Source organism: Malania oleifera, chromosome 13, assembly GCF_029873635.1.
Source record: "Malania oleifera isolate guangnan ecotype guangnan chromosome 13, ASM2987363v1, whole genome shotgun sequence".
NCBI classification, from domain to species: Eukaryota; Viridiplantae; Streptophyta; class Magnoliopsida; order Santalales; family Ximeniaceae; genus Malania; species Malania oleifera.
In genome coordinates this window covers 62,767,686-62,784,859 of record NC_080429.1, presented here as the reverse complement: position 1 = coordinate 62,784,859, position 17,174 = coordinate 62,767,686, and the positions used below count along the sequence as shown (strand labels likewise).

The 17,174-nt window shown below is 35.4% G+C and overlaps 1 protein-coding gene across 2 annotated transcripts in view; it reads right to left on the bottom strand.

The window, feature by feature from the left end:
* Positions 1–8,636: 8,636 nt before the first annotated feature.
* The window catches only part of LOC131146538 (plant intracellular Ras-group-related LRR protein 7), a 66,556-nt gene continuing 58,018 nt past the window's right edge, over positions 8,637–17,174 (bottom strand). Inside the window, exons 8-10 of one of the 2 annotated variants that reach the window (XM_058096180.1) lie at positions 13,061–13,147; positions 12,832–12,970; positions 8,637–8,959 (exon numbers count right to left, since the gene is read on the bottom strand). In XM_058096180.1, the coding sequence (XP_057952163.1) occupies positions 12,860–12,970; positions 13,061–13,147 (198 nt within the window). In that variant the 3' untranslated portion in view covers positions 8,637–8,959; positions 12,832–12,859. Of the gene's footprint in view, positions 12,971–13,060; positions 13,148–17,174 lie in introns of both variants that reach the window. The other variant, XM_058096181.1, reaches the window with a different exon arrangement.

The window sequence follows — 17,174 nt, the reverse complement described above, 5'->3', positions numbered from 1 at the left end:
TCGCAGAAATCTGGGATTCGATGTGGGTAACCATGTGTTTCTGAATATAGCTCCGATGAAAGGGGTTATGCGATTTGGGAAGAAGGGTAAACTTAGTCCTAGGTTTATCGGTCCATTTGAAATTCTAGATAAAGTGGGGCCGATAACCTACAGGCTAGCTTTGCCACCTGTGTTATCTAGGATCCACGACATATTCCATGTTGCTATGTTGAGGAAGTACATCCCAGATCCTTCTCATATCATCTGTTATGATGAGTTGGAGCTTAGTGATTCACTGGGGTATGAGGAGGTACCAGTACAAATTCTGGACAGGAAAGTATAGGAGTTACGTAACAAGAGAATTCCTCAGGTAAAGGTTCTGTGGAGGAATCATGCGGTAGAAGAGGCTTCTTAGGAATCCGAGGAGCAGATGAGACAGAGATATCCGCATCTATTTCAAGAAAGTTGATGGGATAAAAAGCAAGTAGACAGGTATTTTCTTTTGCAGGTACATGTAATGATTAATTAGTGTAGTATTTTAGTTTTGAGAGAATGGTTTTCTTGCGTATATGTAATCTTCCAAGACTCGGAATGTAACCATGGTATTCCTCCGCCATAAGGGAGGGTAGGTAATAAAATGAGTAGACCCTTTTTCTTATTAAGGGATGACGAGTTATGTGAACGGCAAATTTCGAGGACGAAATTTTTGTAAGGAGGGGAGGATGTAACGACTCGAATTTAGAATGGTATTTAAATAATAAAGAGAGGGAAATGGAGACCGGAAATAGAAGGAGGCCATAGATGACATTGAACTTTGGGAGGAAAAACGGAAAAGGGGATCAGCAGGACTTCGTCGACGAATACAAGGGATTCGTCGACGAAGGCTTTAGAGAATTCATTGACGAACATAGGGGGCTCGTCGATGAGAAAATACCGAGAGGGGTTTTTAAGCTGATTGAATTTCGTTAACAAGGGGTGGATTTCATCGACGAAATTTGTGAAGGACTCGTCGACGAAGGACGGGCTCGTCGATGAATTCCGCTGTTTATAAATATGGAAAATCTAGGAATTTCTACATTTTTAAGAAATCTCTCTCTCTCTCTCTCTCTCTCTCTCTCTCTCTCTCTCTCTCTATGACTCTCTCTCCCTTCTCTCTTCGTTTTCAGCCCCACCAGTCGTCGGATCGACGATCCGAAGCTACCACGATGATCCTGGCGGAGTTCCCTACAAGTCTGCCGGGGCGGATCGTCAGGGAAACGAAGTTGGATTCCATTCCAAATCCAGGGTAAGACCTTCTACTCAATATTTGGAGTTGTGACAGTTGAGAGAAGTGTTATACACGTTAAAATATTAAGTTTTAATACTGGAAGTTTTTATTTCCAGGGGTGTTGATTGGGAACGTTGGGAATCATCCTTAAGTTGAGGTAAGACTTTTTAAACCAAATATGACTTTGTGGCTGTTATAGAAAATGTTATACACTTAGAAATACTGAAGTTTAATTCTAGGATTTTTCATTTTCAAGGTGTTGAGTTAGGAACCCTGCGGGTGCGGGGCAGTTTTATAAGGGACTTTCCAGGAATCAGGTAGGGGGATAAACTAAACTAGTTTTGTTTTGGAAAGTGCTTATATATATATATATATATTTAGCATCTGATTTACAAAAAATGTATATATATTTATATATATGTTTTATATTTTCAAATACTGTGAAAATGATCGTATGATTGAATATGTGAAATTCCGTTTGTGTGGCATGAGTTAAAATGTTGTGAAACACCATTTTCTAGGAATGTGGATGATATGGATTTTTATGATGGAAAACCAGCGTACGGGCCGAGATTTTTATGTGATTTGCCGGCGTATGGGCCGTGCTATGTGATGTGATTTGCCGGCGCACGGGCCGTGCTATATGATGTGATTTGCTAGCGTACGGGCTGTGCTATGATTTTTCGGCGTACAGGCTGAGCTATGATAAAATGTGTAATACTGGCGTACGGGCCGATGATTTTCATGATACACGTATATATGCAAAATGATATGATTGATGTGAAAATAAATGATATGAGATATCTATGTATCACGATTTTAGTATATGTTATATGATATCAGAACCTGGTTGGCTTGGTTTAGGTTAGCACTTGCACGGTATCGTTGCTATGTGTCCATGGTCTTCGTGATCATGATATCTGTGTTAACGCCGTTGTATGGAGTGGTGTGAGATTGGATGGTTGATGTGGTTATTTTTTAAGAAGTGTGCTGTTATCGCCCCTCGTGTACGAACCAGGTCTGGCAGACCCATCGAACGTACAGACTAGACTATTGACTTGGTAATGGTCGGCCAACCATTGTCGGGTCCCGCCTTTGGGCCACACAACCCAGTCATGTGGAGGTAATACATGACAACAGTCAGCTAACCTACCAGGGATGTTTTTATGTTATTATTATTATGATATGAGATGAGAAGTGTTTATGAAAATGCAGTATGTTCTTCCATTGTTTGATATACATATGTTTTCCCAGATTTAATATACAGTATTAAATATGATATGTATGGTATATGTAGAACACGGAATACTCATGTTGCCATACATTGGTATTAGTTTATTTCCCTTACTAGGTGTCTCACCCCTAAACTTTACAATTTTTCAGGAGTCCCAAATAGGAGAGCGGGAAAAGCCCCGCTAACATAGTGTGGTTTATTTGTCCTTTTTGAAGGGTAAGTTTTTGGTAAGGATAGTATGGTTTTGTGGGAATTGTCCCTAGATTTCATTTTTGGGATATATATATGGAAGTACAGTGATTGTAGTAACTCTGGTACATTATGATGTATGATATGATGGTATGTAAATGATTGTACATTTTCTGCTGCGTAGGCTTCTACTGTATTTTCTGATGTATCCCTGGTACCCACGGGTCTAGGTGGATTGTGACCTGCTGAGCTGGAATGTGAGATGTGTGGTATTGATTTTTTGATGATATTATCATAAAAACAAAAAATTTATGTGAAAAATGAGCAGGTCGTAACACGAGGGGTGTGATGACACCGGGTAGATAATGGGAGTGCGTATGCGTGTGTGTGCGTGTATGCATTGTACTGGAACTGTATTGTAAAAATACTGGAATTGCATTTAATTGTGTATATTTTGCTGTCATGATAACACTCGAAAGCCACACACCAATATAACCTGTGTTTGCCTTACTGAGATGTGTCTCACACCTGCTGTACGTACATATTTTATAGGTCCTTCGAGTAACCGGAACTAGCGTCCTGGTGTGGGGAGTGTAGTGGCCGATGTACTACGGGTAGCATTTGGGTAAGTGTTAGGACTTTTGTTTCGCAGGTTGCCATTTTGGGGCATGTTTGGCACCCGGATGTATGTTTTGTATGTATGGAGCCTAGACTCCATTTTTGTATAGACTCTGGTATGGTACTGTGTATGTATAGAAAGACCATTTTTCCGCTGTGTACCTAGTTGTATGTGGATGCGAATAGGGTGTCTGGGAATCCCACGGGGTCAGACCCTCATTCATTGTGTTGTATCGTTGATATTTGTATGATACAGGGACATGTTAGATTACTATTTCACCCCTGGGTCCCATTTTCAGGTTTGGGGCGTGACACAAATTATATGGGGAAAAAATTTATTAGAAGCTAGGGGAGCTTTGAACTGTGTCATGTTTGTAGATTTTGAAATGTTGGTAGCTATTGAAGGAAGATTCCTCCAATATTCAGAATAACCCCAATTAGCAAACTAGGCAATTGAAGCACAGAAGTTGCTCGGTCAGATTAAAGATTGGAATTCCCATCTACCATCTGTTCAAGCAATTCATAATTAACTAAAATAGGTATTGGCAAAGTTAGCCAATTCCATCAACATAAATGGGGGAATAATTACAGCGCTCGAAGGAATGGCGCACTCAATTATTTTTGAAGAGTGAAGCATTTACAGTAAAAAAATCGAACCAGCTGTCAGATACTAGTTCAGAAAAGTATCATATCCCATACCGGATGAAGCAGACTAATTGATTTAGTCATATCAAGCATCTTCTCTTTTTTAAGGTAACGTGTCACTCTTTTCATATACGTAAAGCAAGCACCTTTCTTTTCTTTTATAAAGTAAAGTAAGACATTACTTGGTGGATACGCAAAGTATGTCAAAGATGAGTCAGCAAGATATGTGTTGTCCTCTCTTTTAAGTTGTTTGTTTTATTACTTTATGTCAATATCAAGTCAGCATCTGTTGGATGAGAAAGCAAGTTGTGTTTATCCTTCCAATGGCTTGCTTATATAAGGGGAGTTCCGACCCTTTGTTTGGGGAGAGCAATTGAGAGGACTCAATTAAATAAACACTTATTTTTTAAGAATACCTTCTTGTGTGAATTTCTTCTTTGTGGGTTGAAGTCCTGTTATCGCCTAAGTCCAAAGGAGGCATGAAGGCATTATTCATGCACCTTACACTAAAAGAATCTAGGGAAGACTTTAGGAATTAGAAAAGGTTCATTTGTTTACTCTCCTCTTTTCATATTTATTGACCGATCTTTGTATCTAGATATAGTTTTATTTAGAAAGAGTTCTAGTAAGTTTTTGAGTTAGGATTAATTTATGGCCTCTAGAAAATTGGTATCAAAAGTTGAAGGTGCGCTAGTTTTGGCAACAGCGTCCCAAACTTGCACACCCTTTTGGGTTGCTTCAACTGCATTTACTTTAAGCCCAGGATCAGGCATTGTGGTGATTGCCTTCACCAATTTAGTGCGACAATTCTCCCCCATTAGCACCAGCTTGTAGCAGCATTTGCCGGAGATCCTCCCCGTCTTGAACACTCTAGTGAATATCTCATCCCCGCACTTCTCGGTCAGCTTATTGGCGTATTGCCTCAAGAACTGAAGCTGTTCTGGTGGAGGCATCGGTGGTTGAAGTACATACTCTGCAGATCAGAAGTTATGAAAGGTGGAAAAGAGTCGGCGATACGAGCAACAACGAGGCTGCAAGCACCCCGAAAGCAAAGAACAAGAGCACCACAGCAGAAAAGGTGTTAAACCTGGTGTGGTCCATGGTTAGTTTTTTATCAAGCTACTGATTTGGTTGGTGAGGAGCATACGGTTTCGGGATGGAGATGGATGGCTAGGAATGGTTCATTATTTATAGGTTGTTGGTTGTGGTGGTGGTGGCGGCGGCGGTGGTGAGATAGATCCTCAATGTAATACTGCGGTTGGGGTTTAATTTGCATTGAATTTTCTATTCTTTTACTCCAGGTTAGTGAGCTGCATATATTTCCTTGCTCCACTTTCATTGCATTCTTCAACTCCCTAAAAGAAAACCGTCTTTTTCATTTTAAGTTGCACATATGAGGCAGTTCATCTGCAGATGCAACAATAAGAGAAGTAGGCAAAAATATTCAACTCACTAATTTTGAATCATTTTAATTTGCTCGTTGCGCATTAGTTGAAACTATGAGATTGCCTTTTGAAACTAAAGGAAATGTGCAAAATGGATTGATGTTCATTATAAATCTAGTTGAAGTGGGAAATCACAGAATATGAGTCCTTACTGCCACCAGCTTTGCATAATTTGCATGGCAAAGTACCATTAATAGAGGAAAGCTTTATTATTGAGAATTTTATCGATCATTTCCACAATTTATCCAAGTCTTAGTAGTAAAAAAAAAAAAAAAATTAAAAAAATAACGTAGGAATTGATCTGCATGCAACGCCGGCATTTTAAACTTTTTTTCTTGTTTCATTCTATATATACATATACATGTTATGCTTTTATTTGTAATTAAGTGTCAAAGTTGCATAATTAGGTGTTTAAAATCATGCATTAAAGATTGTAAGTTTAATTAAATGCCTAGTTATGTTCAGTATTTCAACATTAAGCTCATTTGAGATAATTATTCTATTTTTATCGTATATTTACGGATATTAGTGTTTTATTATTGCAGTATAATTTTTAAAAATTAAAGTCGAGTCATGCATGGCAAGCAGAGGCCGTGCACATTTAATGGGCATGCAAGGTGAGCTGGGAATTACGTGAAGAGCTTCATCAAGGAGACCGTGTCCATGGGCTTGAAGATCAGCCCATGCGTGAACCGGCCGGTGTGGGCTTCATTTCTGATGTGACCGGCCCATGCAAACCGTAGCCCATGCGGAGAGAGGCGCTGGGCTGGCAAAAGCAAGCAGCCGAATTGTCTTTTGAGGGTTTAAAAGAAAAAGTGAAAAGCAGGGCGGCTCTTCACGGGCTTAGGCAATGATTTAATCAGGATCCTTAATATTTTATTTATTTTTATTTAAAATTAATTTTTTTGATTTTTTGAGATGTAAAATCACTAATCAATATTATCTTTATCACTATTATTATTATTATTATTATTATTATTATTATTATTACCTATCATCATATTAGATTCTAATTCCATCTTTGGAATTGATTGCTCGTTTCTTGGAAGATTTTCATTTTACTCATTTATATTTTGTTTAGAACTAAAAATAAATTTATCAAGAACTCCCTTTTGAGATGACACTAATTATTCTTTTCTTTTTTTTCTTTCTTTGTTTTTCATATCTGGATTCATATTTTCTCCTTGACATAATTAAATTTAAAAATTAACACTAACTATAAATTGAAAAATTATGTAAAAAAAATAAATAAATTTAATAAATATATAGAAATAATAGATTGAAACAATATAACCTGATTATTATTATTATTACAAATCAATCGGCGAGCGAGACTTTAGAGATATCGGATTCTTGTCGAATACAACGTTCTAGTCTCAAAGCTTCCAAAATCTAAAAAAAAAATAGAAAAAAAAAAATTCAACGTGAAAATAATAGAAAGATAATGCACAAACATTGAAATCAAAATTAGGGTTGATGAAAATTATAGAGAATTGGAGGCCTAAAGATGATGAACACAAGCGCTGGCGCAAAAATCATAGAGAGACTGAGACATAAGAGTGAGAGAGTGTGAGAAATGGAAAGATTTTTTTAGAGAAACTAAGAGAAAGAGATAAGAGTAATAAATAGTTTAAAAAATAATAAAATTGTTAGTTGGAAAGTCAATGAGACTTGAAAAAAAAAAATTAAATTGCGTTTATTTTATATTTTATAATATAATTTCATTTATTTGTTAGTTGGGAAGTCAATATATGGGAAAAGAACCTAATAAATAATGTTAACATTATTTAATTAAAAAAAAATTTAAGAATCCCAAAAATATAATCCCAGCCGCCTAATGGTTAGGCTGCCCTGGTTAGTAGTAGCTTTCGAGTAGGGTTTTCTTTTTCATTTTGGAGGTCTCCTCGCCTAGGAAAGAGCGCCGCGCCATAGAGGAAAATCAGCAGCTTGCTGCTGTGAATCCTCGTGGCCATCTCTCTCTATTTTTCTCTTCTTCTCTTTAATTAATTAGTTTTGTTCACTTTTTATTTTTATTTTTTTATCATTTCAATAGATATTTTAATGTGTTGTTTGAGTTATTTATTACATTGAGTATTCATATTTGAAGTTATTGTTAGGTTTCTCTCTCTCTCTCTCTCTCTCTCTCTCTCTCTCTCTCTCTCTCTCTCTCTCTCTTATCTGGTCTCTTTACTTTAATATTGTTTAAATACATTGTTTGAGTAGTTAATGTGGGATTTAAATACTAATTTTTAAGTGGTTTATTAGATTAATTAATTACTTGTATTTTAGTTTGTTATCTTAAATACTTAAAGGTTGAAGTAATTTGTTGGTTTACTTTGTTGTCAACTTGCGTCAATGTTATTGTTAAACTTTTATTTGGTTAAAACCGAAAATTGAAGACATCATTGATAAATAACTTGCTCTGATTTCTTGTTTTGTTGTTGATGTTAGGCACAACAAAACCTTGATTTAATCAAAGATTTTCATCAATTAATTTTTACATGAGTTTCGGTTGATGCTTAATAAGAGTATTTATTTTGTTCTGTTTGGATGTGTCAAATTTACTCAAACTTTAGTTTGAAAATTTCTTCTTATTAATGCATTGATTAGATTAACAAAAAAGATGAGTAAAGCCTAGGAAATGAGTAAATGGTGGAGGCAAAAGGACATTGAACCCATGACCTAAGTGTTTGATAAATTGTTTCAGCGAATCTATTTTGTTTTGGCTGCGATATTGGATTTATATTTTCGGAATCTTGATAAGAGTTCAATCTAATTTTAACATTTTCTCAAGTACTTCTCATTTTATTTACTATTTTCATAAACATGAGCCCAAAAAGAGTTTCACATAACATTTTACATTAACTAGTTTTCACTAAACTTTTACAAATACTTTGATAATCAATGGTCCCTGTGAATTACGATCCTAGACTCATCCTTGATACAACTTAACACTTCTACACTTGGAAGCACAATTCAGAACGAGTCACTTTGGCAAGTAAACTAAAAACACAATTGCGGACCAACCATTCATGTCTCCAGCAATAGGCTTATAGTTGATAATGATCTTCATCCTCATTGCTTTTTCCAATATATAATATCAATCTCCAATCTTTATATGTTCAAGCATATTTCTATGAGAAGATTGTTTCTTCATATCAGTGAGTAATAACATCCAAATTTAAACAATTACTTGATTCGTCTCCGGAAGTTTATCAATGAGAAAAAGCAAATAAGATGATGTGCATCCCAAGCAAAATTAATCCTGAAAAAGTCACTTGGCTATAGGCTTTGAACAAATATTCATATACAACCCTGTGAATGACAGGTAAAATAGCAATATAGCAATCATTTACAATTTGATAAAGAGTAACTTTAAATGTAGCTTATTTTACAAATAAACAAACAATGTGGAAGGAGTAACTTTAAATGTAGCTTATTTCACAAGTAAATAAAAATCCCATGGACGCAGAAGTTAATTTATTTCAATCTGCAAAGAATGCCGAAAAGGATCATAGATACAGCACTTCCACCAGCTTTACATAGCTGCAACCCTCCTCATCCTGGCAGTCCAAAGGTTACCTTAAGGCAAACAATAGACAAAAACACAGAAAATGAGAAATGATGCAACGGAAGGGAAATAACATTTTAAAGTAATTACAAAAAAATTGCCTGAGTTACTGACTCAAACAAAGTCATTTTTCCATCAAAGACAAGATCTTTGTGGCAATCATAAAATGCTTCAATCTTTCCTATGTTTTCTTTGGTTGAGAAATATGAAACATTTTCATGCGTGGTACACCCTAAGCACCACATGATTCCTACGCATTAATGTCAATTATTGCTACATGCTCGGGGATTGGTCAAAGAAATGTATTTGTTCCATACATGCTTTTGGGGGAAAGAGTACTAGACAACCCAGAAATTCTTCCAGTGGAATACAGTGCCACTAAAGTCCATGAAGATCAGGCTCCTGCTGTTTTCTGAAATATTCATACAACCTTTCCTCTCCCACTCACTGAATTCCCTATATTAACCAAATCCACCAACCACTCTATTTGCATATCAAATATTAACTGACATAAAATAACTAACAATAAATAAAGCTTTCTTAGCTTTCATTGGAGCCATGTATTCCAAGAGCCTCCACTCATTTGACATTCGTATTCATTAAACATCTAGTATTTTTTTTATATATATATAAAAAAAAAAAAAAAGATTTATTAAGAAAGCGAGAAGAGGAGAAAAACAAGAAATCCTCCCAAAAATAAAAAATGAAAAGATATCTTTCCAAAAAATTGGGAGAGGAAAAAAAAATTACATCAATATTGTCCTCCGATCAAATTGCCAATCGCTAAAAGCAATACTCCCAAACATAGAAAAATAAAAATCCCAAACTGAGTCTAGGAAAGAAACTCTTCTTAGATGGAAAAATGGAAAAATTTACTCATCACAAAAACCCTCACATTTCTTCTGATTTACATCACCCAAATAATAGCAAACCAAGCATAACTCCAAGATGTCGTTAAACATCTTGTAATGATGCAACAATGGCACTGTCAAATTTTTAGCATCTTAACGGTAGGTGTCAAACACAAAAAACAAAAACAACAACCAGCTTAAGTCCCACTAAGTGGGGTTGAGTTTATGAATCGTTTTCTGCCAATTCACAAAAAGTGTTCTTCTCAACTATTATAAGGGCTGTTAAATCCTTCCTCACTACCTCATTCCAAGTTAATTTAGGTCTATCCTCACCTCTTCTTGTACCATTAACAATGACCAGCTCTATCCTCCTCATTGGTGCCCTACTTGGCCTATGTTTCAAATACCCAAACCAACTAAGCCGCCCCTCCCTTATCATATCTTCTATTGGTGCTATACTAATTTATTGCAAATATGTTCATTCCTTAGTTTATCCTTTAGTGTTTTACCGCTTATCCACCTCAACATTCACATTTCAAAAACTTTAACCTTTTGAATATGTTGTTTCTTAGTTGCCCAACATTTTGATCCATATAGCATGGTTGGTCTTATAGTCATCCTACAAAACTTTCCTTTCAATTGTAATACTATTCTACAATCACATAGCACGCACTCCTCCATTTACCCAACCTACTTTACCTCTATGTACTACATCCTCTTCAAATTTCTCCTTTCGCTAGCATAATCGACCCATGATACCAAAATCTACTAGTGTTGTTGATTTCTTGATTATCAAGTCGAATCTTATCATCAATATCCTCCTTACATGGCTGAAATTGCATTTCATATATTCTATCTTATTTCTACTTATCATAAAACCTCAAGACTCTAAAGTTATTCTCCATAGTTCTAACTTAGATTCTACCCTACTCTTACTTTCATCAATCAAAATAATATCGTGTGCAAACAGCATACACCGCAGGATCTCGTTCCGGATATTCTTAATGAGCTCATCAATCATTAATGCAAACAGGTAGGGGCTCAAAGTTGAACCTTGATGTACACCTATTGTGATTAGGAAATCTCTAGAGTCTCATTCTAGAGTCCTAATGCTAGTCATTAGTCTATCATACACATCCTCGGTGACATTATTATATCTACTATATAGTCCCTTCCTTGACATCAATGTATCTACTACATATCCCCTTCTTTGACAACAACAAATTTACTATATACTTCCTTCTTTTCTAAAACCTACCCTAGAACTTCCCTAGGTACTTCATCATATGCTTTTCTAAGTCAATAAAAACCATATGCAAGTCCCTTTTCTTTTCCCTGAATTTTTCCAAATAGCTTCTATAGCCAATCTCCTCAGCATAAAACCTAATTGATTCTTTGAGACCCTCATTTCTATTTGTATCCTTTGTTCAACTACTCCTTCTCATAGTTTCATAAAATAACTCATAACTTTGATTCTGCAATAGTTATTATAGTTTTGAATATCACCTTCATTTTTGTGTATAGGTATTAGTGTGCTTTTACTCCATTCTTCTAGTATTTTCTTGGTTTTTATGATAATTTTGAATAGATTAGTTATACACTTCCTTTAATTCCTAGACATTTCTAGGGTTCAATTGGGATGTTATCTGTTCCTATAGATTCCCACTTTTCATCATTTTTAAGACCATCTTAACTTCTGAGACTCTAATTTTGCAAATAATCTTAGATTTTTTCTTTGCCTCATTTATCACTTCTAGATTTAAGCTTTCAATTTAGTTTTCATTAAACAATTTATTAAAATATCTTCACCACCTCTCTTTCAAGGCTTCTTCTTTTACCAAGACATTTCATTCACATCTTTTATACATTTTACACTACAGCTTCACTAATGACCTTTTTTCACCTCTTTTCTTACCTTTTTATATTTTTCAAAGTTTTCTACATTTCTGCAATTTTGCCATTTTTATACAAATTCTTTTTGGCTTTATAGTTTTTTGGACACCTTGATCCCACCACCAAATTTCTTTGCTGGCTTTTGTTTTGCCCACTCTTGAAAGTTGTTAAAGTATTCTTCTCTTTTCTTAAAGCAGGTATTCATTATAACAAAATCATAAGATAGGGAAAAATATAAAATCAAATCACCGAGCTTATTTTTATCTCCATATCCATGACCTCCATGTATCCTCATAAACTTTATTATCATTTCCAATGTGTCCATTCAAATAAGCTCTTATGAATGTTTTCTAGACCTTGGTATCCCTTGTATAATACTATCCATATCTTTCCAATATTGTCTATTAATGTTTTCTATTAAGCCTATTTGGGGAGCATACATACTAATGAAATTTATTCTCTTGACCTAAAACTGTCCTGAATTTTATGATTTTATCCCTATTCCTTTAACATTTACCACATTATCTTTTAGGTCTTTGTCTAGAATGATTCCCAACCCATATTTATGTTTTTCTTTTCCAGCATACCAAAGTTTAAATTCTGATCTTCCAATTTCTCTAGCTTTCTCCCCTACCCACTTAGTCTCTTAGAGGCAAGATTATGTTCATTTTTCTTCTAATCATTGTATAGCTCAACGCTTTTTCCAAATGCCCCTATGAAGCTTCTAATATAACCCTAGTCTCCTGTATTACCTTCTTGCCCCTCGCCTGTCTAGATAGGCCCAACCTAGCCCACCCATGTCCATCTTCCGCTACACTCAAGTGGTATAAGTGCAACACGCCGCTCGTGGGAGATGCTCTAGTGAGCAAGATAGACAACAAACACAAAAAATGTAATTACTACAAATTAAGACTAGAATGATAAAGTTAACTAAGACTTAAAGACGCATAAAAATTCAATAATTTGGAAAGCTACTAATTTCTGCATAGTATGTTCAATATACAAATCAATATTCAGGACTTGGGGAATCAAATTCTATAATCGACTTTTTAAAATGGACAAATCATCAGCCCTACGCCAAGAACCAAATGGTATATTAACATTTGGAACTCGACTTCCAACAAGAATGTGGAACTTACTGTCACCAGGAGGATTAAACTAGGACTATCATAGATCAACCCCTTCATCAAGACCTTTAGAACTGATCATGACATTGGAATCAATTTGCTTGTCAAATTTCTTTTTCCTTCGTGCTTCATACTCTTGGAATGCTTCCATCTGTAGACAGAGTTCAGTGAAGTTTCATTAGAATGAAGTACATTCTAATCATGCTGTAGTATAAAGAAGTATAGGGGAACAATGACTTGCCTCTTGAAATTGATCCATTGAGATGGGATTGCCATGCAGGGAAATATTCTGCAGAGCTTTGCAATCCTTTAATAGATTAGAAGGAATCTGTCCAGCAAGATATTCCAGAACATCATAACATAGCATAAGGCATGTCTTTGTGCATGGTATTACTGATAGGGGGAAAATAATACGAGAAGACAAAAAAATCTAACAATAGTTTTTGAAAAGAATGAAATGATTGGCTGGCATTTGAGCTACCAATCAAGTTGGTAGGATTGAGAATATGAAACACCTCGCAATAAAACAAAGAAATATAAATTCTAGTCAAGAAGCACAAGATGTGAGATGTGCATCCATGAAAATGATTGCTACTAGTTTCCAACAAAGCGTTCATGAATTTCACAACATTCATCAACCCCAAGATTGCAACTAATTTCCAACAAGCATTCATCTACACAGTTGAGGAAGCAAATCTCATTTGGTCTCTCTATTTGTATCTCTTCTAAACACTCCGAATACCATTTAATATCCCTCTTTTATATCTTTTAAGAGCAAAATAGTTATAATACACTTGGCTGCTTAAGACTATCCACTCACATTTGCAGCCTCTTAAAACCAGGCACAGCTACACATATATTTTAAAATTTTAAAATATTCTAAGATTATATAGCATGTTCCATTTGTACATGCATAGCCTGTGCTCAATCCCTAATTCCTAAAACTACAAGCACTGCCTATGAGATTTTAAGCAGGCAAAACTTAAAAACTTGAATCAAACAATTATTATCCCAATAAGAGATTGGAAGAAGGTTGGGGACAGGGTAAAGAATGATACATACACAGGGGAACTGTCAGGCATCCACTCACAAACTTGCGCGCATGTGTACATGTGTGTGTGCGCGCGCATGCGTGCAATAGTGGAGGAAAAAAATTTCTAATAAAAAGTTTAAATATGGTGGAGAGCACAAAAACACTTTTGAGCCACAACAACAATCCCAAAAGAAATTATAAGAAAATTTTACAAAGCAAAATAACAAGTTTTAGATTTTAGAATGAACTTATAGCAAAATTAATTTTGGTATGCACTCAGAGAGCTCTTACTCTGCTAATTAAATATTCAAACTAAAAATATTTGATAAACATTGAGAAAGAAGCAAATGTACAGTGGAACACCACAATCTCACATTCTTTCTAACCTTGGCAATTGTTGAAAAAAATAGATTTCGAACATCTTAAGTTTAGTGAATTTAATTACTGGAAACAAACAAAAGCAATCAAGAGAATAAAAAACAAACAATTAAATATCAGATGACAAACTAAAATATGAGAGAGAGAGAGAGAGAGAGAGAGAGAGAGAGAGAGAGAGAGAGAGAAGGCTACTAGAAGCCATAGTTTCCAAAGAAATATAAATCAAATTCTTACAAACTATAAATTAGTAATACAATAATCAAAATCTTATACATTGTATTAAACAACCACATGACTATCATGAAACCATGGAAAACAAAAAGAAATATAAATCAAATTCTTATATACTAAATATTAATAATACAATGATCACAATCTTATATACATATGCATTAATATATTGCCATTAATAGTAACATGGTCTGTAACCCCCTAGGAGTTTGCTCAAGTAGACATGGGTGGGCTACAAAAGTCCTATTAATTGGAGGTCTTAGGTTCAATTCTAGATGAGAGCTAATTCTTGACTTAAATGGGGTGTTCGTGTTAGAATTCCCAAACCAATTAGGATTTATATTTAATGTTATGTTGACTTTTCCTTATTTTCCTCATTATTTTAGAAGTAGTTATTGGAGTTCATTAAGGACTTGGATTGAAATTTAAATTTAATGTTTTTACACTCCTACTTGGAGTAGGATTCCCTACCCTATATATATATATGTAACCCTATGGTGCTTTTTCATTCAAGCAATAATATAATTCAAAGCCTTTGGCTAATTTGACGGCAGATTCCCTTAAAGTGATCAACCCTATTTTCTCTTTTTATTTTCCATCCTTTTAATTTGACAATGTCCCTATGATAAAACCCTAGGGTCTTATCATTTGGTATTAGATTCGGCAATCTTATTAATGCCACTAACCCACCATCTTCACTTATTCACTCATACGCAATAGCCTCAAAAAATTCAGCAATCTCAAATAAAAGCTAGGCTAAAAGTTGAACTCAGCAATATATTTAAGGCTCAATCTATAGAGAGCCATGCATCCCTCTCTAAACTGCTCAATGCATCTTCCCATAAAAGGAGAGGATGATGTTCTCTATGTCAGCTAATCTGTCAGCTAATCATAGGGAGCAGCCAGATGTGCACAAAGGAGGTTACCAAGGAGAGCGTGTGTGATAACCATACCCTTTAGGTTATGGTAAATTTAAACTACTTTGATAAAATAGCGTGACGTTGTTTGCATCAAACAAGTTCATACTAGCCATGTTATTCATTAGTTGAGTTGTGTTAACGGATATTGGGAATCCCATTCGACTTAGTGGTGGTGGAAGGGGCTTAGATGAAAGGAAGTTATGAGGGATATGCTAAACCATAAAGAGAAAAAATAATAATAAAAAAAGGACGGGGCAAGCTGAAACCAGGTGCGACACCTGGCAGCACTACAAACCAGTAGCAGCCACCTGGCAGCTCTGAAAACCAGTAGCAGCCACCTGGTAGCTCTGAAACCCAGCAGCCGACATCTAGCACAAAGATGGCAGCACTGCAGGACCCTTGTTGCCACTAGCTGCTGTAGTCCTACCATGTTTCCAGCGTAGAAGGATTCACTTGGCAAGCATATGGCAGCAAGTACCTGCTGTCATGACCCTTTCGAGCCATGCAAAGCAGCCTCAACACATAAAAGAATACCACAAACACTTTCTGTGAACCCTAGTTCTAGAGAGAGAGAGAACTCTGCAGAAAATCTAAGAAATTCCAAGAAAATCAGGAGAAAATACAGGAAATTCGGAGGGAAACCTAAACTAAGTTTGAAGAAGCTGAAAATCAATGTAGGTGTTCTTAATTTTCATATATTCACCTAGGGATTTTGGGTATTCAAAGGAAATAAGGGTAGAAAATTTCATACAGTTGACTCCTAAAAAGAAAGATTTAATCTTGTTATCTCTAATTTCTAATATGGCTGCACAATGCATACATGTTTTCTTTGGTTATCAAAGTTGCATATCTTATTTAGTTGGGAAATTATAGATATTCATCTTGTAAGGAAGATGGTTTTACTTGCTATGGAAAAGCTTGTGTATGCATACATTGAATTGTTAGTGTGAAAGAGATGCCACCATGTGTTGTTGTGCCTATGATATTGTGGAATTTGGGCAAGTAGGGATTGTCTCCATTGGATGAAAGGCCCCAAACTTGTGGAGGGCATTTCTGCATTAAGTGGTGGTTGGCCAAGCTGGAATTTGACACTTGTTGGTATTGGCCAAGCTAGAATTTGGAGAACTTGTTTTAAATAAACTGTGCACTTGGTTGGGACAATGTTGCTATGTTAAAAAAAAATGTGTAAATGCATGCTGTTTTGATGTTTTCAATGGTAATTTTAGATGAACAAATTGCTTAGAACAAAGAGCGTGTTCATGCATACTGTTTGAATAAAAAGGGTGTTCATGCATACTGTTTAAATAAAGAAGGTGTTCATGCACCTTATGATTATGCATGCATGTAAGAAATCATATGTTTAGTATTTAATTCCTTATTTGAATAAGGCACAATTAAGAATGTCTACTGAGCTTGTGGTTGCTCACCCTATTCCTTAATAATTTCAGGTTTGAACTGAAGGAGAGCTCCACTTGTTAAGTTCTCCAAGAGGCTGCCATTTTTGACATGTATTATAGGTTGGCAGGAAGACAATAGGTATATTAAGCATGTATTCAGTTGGCGATTATGTATATAGACTTCGAAGTGTGGGAAAAAAATGTTGTATGTAAAGAGCTTGTCACTAAATGTAAAATGTTTTGAGTTGCGTTATGAAATAAATATATCTTATGTTTCAACAAATATTCACTCTTAATTGGTTTCTAACTTGTTTTCAAAGGACAATATAGCAAAATAAATTCTTGCATAGGCGTAGTGCCTCCATCAAATTTTAGATGGAGTCACAGCCGGTCACG